This window comes from Manacus vitellinus, unplaced genomic scaffold (genome assembly GCF_001715985.3).
Source record: "Manacus vitellinus isolate BGI_N305 unplaced genomic scaffold, ASM171598v3 scaffold_19_pilon, whole genome shotgun sequence".
Lineage (NCBI taxonomy): Eukaryota > Metazoa > Chordata > Aves > Passeriformes > Pipridae > Manacus > Manacus vitellinus.
The window spans coordinates 5,150,462-5,159,024 of record NW_021939395.1 but is presented as its reverse complement, the minus strand read 5'-3'; the positions used below and the strand labels follow the sequence as shown (position 1 = coordinate 5,159,024).

Here is an 8,563-nt window from a genome sequence, read left to right as displayed (position 1 = left end):
TCTGTTCGGAGCAACATTATACGGCATGAGACTGTTTTTTACCTGCGGCTTGCAGGCTGTAGTAGGGGTAAACCCATAAAGTACCCTCTTTATTTTGCACCACCTTTCTGTAGCCAGCTGAAGAAAATGTCTGTAGCAGCTGGAGAAAACGGGAATAAGCAATGAAACGGGAAGGGAAATGAAAACCACTGTAGTTCTGTCTAGGCCAAATAAGAATTCCTACCTGTAGAAGAATTAATCCTGTTGTTTACATTTCCTTACAAAGATACTGATTCTATGATATTCAATATTCTTGCCCATCTAATTAATTTTTTTTTCTTATATGCACTTAAGGGTTAAACCCACCATAAAGTAGTCTCTGCTTACTGCAGCTCAAGTTAATTTATTCTTAATTGTGTTTCTTCATAGATGGCATGAATATCCTGTTTATTGTTGTGGATGATCTTCGTCCTGTTTTGGGCTGTTATGGAGATAAGCTTGTTAAATCTCCCAACATTGATCAACTTGCTTCTCGAAGTATTGTGTTCAGCAATGCATATGCCCAGGTGAGATAAATGACTTAAGCATGTTTTCTCTATGCAAAATAATTACTGGTTTTGTCACAGTTGGTGTTAGGCAGACCAGTGGAAAAAGCAAGTATTTAATAACTTTAAGTATGTACAGTAGGAAATAAATGGTTAGCCTGAACTGTGATATGTGAACCTATCTTTACTAAGGTGAGAAAAATGAAAACAGGGCATTTAGATTATGGTACTTATGTAGCCCTTGGAGGAGTGTAATGCCATTCAAGCATTTTCACTGTTAGCAGTCAAGTGTTGCTTAAAAATGCTGTTTTACTAAATTAGAATTATTTTTTTCTATTGCTTATAAAAAGAGTATATTTTACATTTTAATCTTTTCTTTTGAGGAAATTGATTGAATAGGCTGCTGTGGAGGGGCAGTTTGTGTGGTAAGCATGACTTAGGTAGAGGACTCAAAATCTCACTAATTGCTCTTCACTTGGATGCTCTGCATAGGATGCCTACAGTCTCAAGTTTCTCTCTGCTGAGAAATTAGAAGTTTGAGTCTAATTCTGGCTGAGGAATAGGACTTCAAAGCAATAACTCTTGGTTCTTGTCAGTGTGAAGCAAAATTGGTGCGGCCTTTGGACCATAACCCAGACCTTTTGTGTTTATCCTTTCATTATTCTTAAGGCAGTCCAGATCAACTAGACTTTGGGTTTTTATCAGCACAGTCCACCTGCCACTGCTGCTTAATTCCAGGTGATGTGAGCAACCAGATTTCAAAAGCACTGCCTTTATGGAACCTGACATTTTTTTTTTCTTTCTCTTTTGTGCTACTAGCTCCATAACCAAAGTTTTTAGTGCTTAGGAATTGGCTATTTGATATGATGAAAAATTATAGATAGTTAGGTGTCTACCTTGGTAGAAATTTGCAATTGTAATTGATATGGTTAATAAGGATGCTGTTCATTCCAGCCTGAAGTGGATTGAAACATTCTCCCTGCAGTTCCGGAGCCTTCTCAGATGCTCTGCCCAGCCAGGCCTCAGTCAGTTTGTACTTGTGTTTTGCTTTCTGTTCCAAACTGATTCTGTCTTTGGCTGGCTCTCTCCCCAGCAAGCCCTGTGTGCTCCCAGCAGGGTGTCCTTTCTCACAGGCCGCAGACCTGACACCACCCGGCTGTACGATTTCTACTCCTACTGGAGGGTACACGCAGGAAACTATTCCACAATGCCCCAGTATTTCAAGGAAAATGGCTACGTGACCCTGTCTGTGGGGAAAGTTTTTCATCCTGGTATGGTTTGAATTGTCATTTGCTTTACATACAAATGCTTAACGTGTGCAGCCTCATGAACAGACTTATATGACTATCAATGTGTTGTTCCTGTCTATATTGAGAACCTAAATCTCAACCACGAGCCAGATTTTACAATGATTTGAGGTTGATTTTAAATCCTAAGGCGTTAGAGATTACTGTATTAGATGACTCTTACCTAGTGAATATTTTTCACATCTTGTCTAGGAATTGTGGAAATAAATGTCTACATTCTAAAAATACATCTGGAAGTGAGGTATTTGCTGAACATGAAATTACTGAACACCCTCATTGGCTTAGTTCTGCCTGCATGTTCTTCATGTTGTGGTTGTGAGTGTGGATCAGGACATATAGGATGTATGATAATGCTACAAATTCAGTAGGAAATTAATTCACTAGTTAAAAAGCAGTAACACTACTGAGTTGAAAAATACTGTAATACTGACCCTCTTTTTGGTAGTTTTTTATCCTAGAACTAAACTCGTGTCGATATATGAACTTTCAGTTGATAGTAAAGCTAATCAAGGATGTGCATGAAGACTGTGATTAATCCTGGGGTTTTGGGGAGGGTTTTTTGTTACTGTTCCCAGAAGTAATTTCCCTGAGGAATTACTCCCATTTAGTAAGGCTCTTCAACAGGCTTGAATCTTACTCACCAGTAAAAAGTGTATTCTGGGGAAAAATGTCTGTCTTAAACTTTTTTACTTTTATTTCTTGGTTTTCTTTTTCTCTGTTGTCAAAGATTATTTGAAATGTTTCTTCATTTGCATATTAAAAAAAAAACCCAACAGCTGAACACAGGTTAAACTTGTGTTTGAGGTCCAGTGAACTATTAGAGAATTTCTAATATCTTCTTCCTTTTCAGGGGTTTCATCCAATCACAGTGATGACTATCCATACAGTTGGTCCATTCCACCCTTTCATCCTTCAACTGAAAAGTATGAAAATCATAAGGTAAGGACGATCTGTGGGACTCTCACAGGAGAGTTTTCAGGATATAACCATCCTGCAGATGTTTTAAGTATTTCTAAATTAGTACTTGGAAACTTAAGTTACTGAGATATAAGCAAGAATAGTCTTAATTTGTGTATATGTCATTAATTCCTTTATCTGGAAAGTGCAGTTGTCAAGTTGCACACTGGTCTGGCTTTGCTTAGTAAGTGACAAAACATTGTCAATAGTCTTAGTGAACTTAATGCAATAAAGAGCCCAGGACTGAGTGAGTGGTGATCATAATGAAAGTAATCTTTAAATAATCTGAAATTTTATAATCTGATTCAGTTTTCTAGAATGTTTGCTACTTTTAAGTGTAACCAAAACAATGTTTATGCAAACATTGCATTAGCATCATGTGTTGGAGTCTGTGCACGGCCCAGCAGGAGCTGCAGCCATGAGGGCACAGGGAGCCTCAGCAGTGCTTTGGTCTTGTGTTTATTGCAGGAAAGGACTGGTTTTAACAACGACAATATTTGCATCCATGACATAAAGAAAAGTATGTTCATTTAGCAGCTCTCCCAAACACCCTGCTGAGGCCACCTTTCCCTGACAACTGTTTAGTCCAGTTTATCTCTCTTCACTGATTACACATCAGCCACTGCTGGCATTTGCTCAGAAACTAAGTCACTAGCTTCCAGGCAGCTTTCTGTGAACTCTTGGGATCAGGAGTTTAAATGCATGTGTATGGCACAACTGAATACTGCTGCATTGCCAATAAATCAGAGATTCTATTCATCGTAGAAGCTGTGGGTTTTTCCCCTGTATGACCATGTTTAATCTTCTACCCAGCTTTAGAGAGGATTTCTGCTTTTCCATAGACATGAATGTTGGATTCTTTTGTTGGTGGAAGGACTGAGAAACAAATCGGTTTAAAAGTTATGGAACAGAGGATTTTGTCTTTGCTTTTATGGAAGTTACTTAACTAATTTTTTTTTTTTTTTTAAATAAAGACTTGCAGGGGAAAAGATGGAAAACTTTATGCAAACTTGGTGTGCCCAGTGGATGTGTCAGAAATGCCCAAGGGTACTCTGCCTGATATTCAGAGCACTGAAGAGGCCATACGTTTACTGAACGTTATGAAAGCCAACAAGCAAAAATTCTTCCTGGCTGTTGGTTACCACAAGCCACATATCCCACTGAGGTATCCCCAGGTGAGGAGATGGGAACCTGCAGGAAAGGGAACTTGGACAATCGTTGCTTTCGCTTTGCAGAGCTGTTTCCACAAATGCTTTGTTGCTGTAGTTTCTGGGAAGCGAGCTGAAAACCAGCCTTGATTTGGTGTAACTTCAGGAGTCACCTGTGGTGCTTTTCAGAATGTTTAATGAGAATGAATTGTGACGACTCAGCCAAAAGCCAGGCTTCTACCACCATAATAGTGACTGCTACTGCATGGAGATGGGGCTCAGCTTGATGGAGTATGACATAATGAGGCCTTACAAGATCTTGTATTCCATTCCCTGTTTGAGTTGATGGCAAAATTCCTACTGATTTCAGTGAAAGTGCTGGTGGACCTTTTATTGCAATGTTATTTTGAGTTACAGGAGGCTGGGTTTGGGTACTTACTAACTCAGTATTTTTCAGGAGTTGGTTGGAGATGACTAGTATTGCTACATTTTACACTGTGAGGGAAGGGGAATGAAGCCCTGTAAATTGTAACATTTAAGGGTCATGCAAGGGGAAATGATTGCTGTTTTACAACACAGAGTTTACAGTAAATCTGAGGTGAGGACAGTCTTTATGTGTTTTGTATTGTAAAGGAATTTCTCAAGTTGTACCCGTTGGAAAATATCCCATTAGCCCCAGATCCCTGGGTGCCTGAGAAACTACCTTCTGTGGCCTACAACCCCTGGACAGATATCAGACAGAGGGATGATGTGGAAGCATTAAATGTTAGTTTCCCTTATGGACCACTTCCAGAGGAATTCCAGGTAAGCTGTCAACACAATGCACTGAAGTCAAACTGCCTCCACTTGTTCAAGTGCAAGGGAGGAGTTGGCTGTTCTTGGATGTTCCCAGTTGTTCAGCAGTTGTCAATTTGCAAATATGAATTCCCTGCCTTGCATACTGTCACCTCTATGGACAAACCTTCTCTGTCACTGCAGTTTGGTTGGCATGTATGTAGCAGGTTTACCAGTGTTGTGTTTGTGCTCATTATCTGAGTCTGTTTGTTTATCTGTTTCAAGCAAAGGGTATCTTTTGCAAGCTTTTCCTTGGCTTTCCAGTGCTTATGCCAAAACAAGGTGCACTGGCTGGATCAAGGGAATGGATTGGTTTGCTGTGTTTTGCTTGAAAGCACTTCAGGGAGATAGAATTTTCAGACTGCCCCCTCCCCATTTACCTTTTCTGGGACATTATTCAGGCTACAGACACTCAAAAAATAAAGCTTTAAAAGTAAAATCCCTTAGTTCTTTTACACAGCCACCCAGTGGCTCTCCTGTGTTTGTGTCTGGGGAAAAACTAACTTTTTTTCCCCTCTCTCCTGTTTTCTTGACTTGCAGCGGCAGATCCGTCAGAGTTACTATGCAGCAGTTTCTTACCTGGATGTGCAGGTTGGCCTGCTCCTGAATGCTTTGGATAATGTAGGACTCTCAAATAACACAATGGTAGTTTTTACTGCTGACCATGGTAAACATTTAAATCTCTCACCAGCTCACTTAATAACTTCATTGTACAACTAAAGGCTGGCACATTAATCCGGTGTGTTTCTGTGACGTACAGCAGAGCTGCCATACCTTGTATCTCTGGTTGGTCTCTCTCTGATTGAAGGGACTGGCTCTGGCTTCTGTGGCTGCACAGTTCTGTCCCCACAGACACCTCCTTAATCAGGTTGAGGGTTTGCTGGTGAGGGATGAGGCTGCCTGCCAGGACTGGGGCTGAGCTTGCTGTATTCCCAACCCCTCCCCAAGGAGTGACTCTTGCTGGGAACAGTTCTGTGAAAGAAGAGCGACCATTCCTACCCCCTTACCATTTGTAGAGAGCTATCTTGTGCAGTGGGTGCACCACAAGCTTTCTTATTAATGGCTCAAGTGTGTTTTCTTGCACTTGTCATTGCTGCTTGCAGAGCATCTAAACTGATAGTGATATGGTCCCCCCTCATAACTGAGGTCTTGTACACTCTGGATCCTGGTGGTAAAAAAATTAATTTGATCTGTGGGACAAATACATAAAGCATTTAATGGTCGTTTCAGTACTCTAATATTCTTTAAAATAACTCTCTCATGATCCCATTAATGGGGGAATGGCTTAGCTGACTTAAACCACTTAGGATGTGACTTAACTACATTGATTTGTAGTCACAAATTTAGTTAATTTGGGTTGATTTTTTGTATAAACAAGCCCTTGTGAGTTGTAGAGCAATGGGGTTAATATTTTTGGTAGTAAAGTGACTCTAGAAGTTCCTACTGACTTGCCACTTGACTTGGACTTTCCATTTTAAACTGAATTCTTCTTTCCCTTGTGTGGATAACTGTGAATAATTGGTGTTTCCAGTGCCATGGCTGGCAAAGTGATTCAAAATATCATGTGTTAACACAGCTGTCATAGAGTTCCTTTGTCTTCCCCCAAGTGAAGTTGGCAGTAAATCTGCCTAGAAGGAAGTCATGTTGGCATCTCTTTCAAGAGGAAGAGGAGAGCTAAAAAGTTTTATCTCTATTGCTTCCTCAGGAATAACATCCTGATATGGCAGTCTGGCATGGATAGCAGCCTTGGCTCCAAGGGATGTTCAGTTACAGTGTTAACAGGAGTATTGGAGAGCTGGCAGCTGCCCAAAACTTAAATGAGTGCTTTGTGGCATTGATCTGGAGACTCTTGCAGGAGCTGTGACACATTCCAGTTTCTCTTTTCTGCTGTTGTAATGCTAATTGCCTAATTCTAATCTAGAGTAGGGGAAATAAGGAAAGGTGTAATTATTTCCTTAATAAAGAGTATCAAGTTGCAAGACTGAGGTGGCTGTTGAAATAGCTTTTGCATTAGTGAAAAATCTTATATCTAGGTACAGATCATTTACCTTTTTATATAACTTTTATAAACAGACTAGTGACCCCAACAGCCAGAGTCAATTTACAACGAAAAAGAAATGACTACTAAATTACAGCCCAGTATCTGTTCTGAATTGTGTTCTTTGTCACCTAGGATGGTCCCTGGGAGAACATGGAGAATGGGCAAAATACAGCAATTTTGATGTTGCTACCCGTGTGCCACTGATGTTTTATGTACCAGGAATGACAACTTCCTCTGTCAGTCAAGGAATGAGGGTCTTCCCCTACCTCGACCCTTTTAGCCATATTGTAGGCTCAGTACCTCAAGGTAAGTTTCCAGTGTTTATGTTTTGTTTGCAGTGGATATATACAAAGCAGAGGGGGTGATGTAATGATACTTTGCCTACAGGCACCTTGTGAGTTTGCTTTGTCTTTTCGAAGAGTTCTTTTACAAAGTGATGGATATTCTTGTCTCTAAGGCTGCACATTTGAGAAACATAAGTGGAAAAATTTTCTTGTTTAAAGTACATCATAAATGCATAGACTGGCATCTTCAGAGCTAACTGCCACCCCTTAATTGCCTTGATTTTGGTACCCCACAAATCCAGTACAAAGTACTTTTGATGAAACACCAGCTGAATTATCAGAGTAAGTTTCCTAGAGCGTTCTACCAATGTTGTCAAACCATCACATTCTGTAACTTGTATTTTGATATTTTTTTCTTCTAGGGCAAAGCAAAAAAGTGGTGGAGCTGGTGTCTCTGTTTCCAACACTTGCTGAACTCGCTGGCCTGCAGGTTCCTCCCGTGTGCCCCGAGACATCGTTCCACGTTGCCCTGTGCACGGAGGGGACAAGCATCGTCCGCTACTTTAATGCCACTGAGGAGAAGGTGCAGGAAGGGAAGGAGGGCTGTGGTGACACTGCCAGGTGTTTTAATGAAGAGCCTGTTGCTCTCAGCCAGTATCCCCGGCCTGCAGACACTCCCCAGTGGAACTCTGACAAGCCGAAGCTGAAAGACATCAGGATCATGGGCTATTCCATGCGCACCATTGACTACAGGTACACGGTGTGGGTTCAGTTTAATCCTGACAACTTCAGCGCTGACTTTGAGGATGTCCATGCAGGAGAGTTGTACATGATGGAGACTGACCCAAACCAGGATTACAACATCTATAACACCACCTCACACGGTTGGTTTTTCAAAAGGATTCTTGGCTTTCTGAAGCCCTAGGGTTCGGGAACGTCTCTGTGCCTGTTCTTGCAGCTGAATTAATGCTTCCCTCTTTTGTGTAAAACCTTTCTGTTGTACAGAAAACACTTGGATTGAATTAAAATCCTGTCTGTATCAAAACACTAGCTATTGCCTTTTTCTTGTTACAGCCCTTACTGCACTGAAGGTAGTCAGAGGGAATTTCTGCAATTATGTTTCCAAACACAAGCTCACGACACTTTTGAAAAGGCCACACAGAGTATGCAGGCCCATACTATGAAACATCTCTGTGATCTTCTGTAGCAAGCGAAGAATTAAATTTCATTATCTGTGCTGAAACTGTTGATATGAAAGGTGGAAACCCAGAAACTTCTGTGTTTGAAAGGCTATGCAGAGAATGAGTGCCTCTACATAGGTCCTGTCCTGTTTACTTAGGAGGCTTGGGGCTGGAGTGGTCGAGGAGACATTTGGTGGTGGTGAAGGGCTGGGGTGTCTGCTGTCATCAGCCTTTCCTCTGTCTAGAGCTAAAAGAGAAACTTCGTGTGTTTCATTCAAAATTTAATT

General features: G+C 40.9%; 1 protein-coding gene across 1 annotated transcript; it reads left to right on the top strand.

Moving 5' to 3' along the window:
- The first annotated feature begins 6 nt into the window (after positions 1-6).
- IDS (iduronate 2-sulfatase) lies at positions 7-8,286 on the top strand. The gene is made up of 8 exons (XM_008933402.3): positions 7-545; positions 1,618-1,795; positions 2,682-2,770; positions 3,763-3,963; positions 4,570-4,740; positions 5,311-5,437; positions 6,944-7,117; positions 7,518-8,286. The coding sequence occupies exons 1-8, from the start codon at positions 414-416 to the stop codon at positions 8,018-8,020; spliced, it is 1,575 nt and encodes a 524-aa protein (XP_008931650.2). The 5' UTR covers positions 7-413; the 3' UTR covers positions 8,021-8,286.
- The last annotated feature ends 277 nt before the right edge of the window (positions 8,287-8,563 follow it).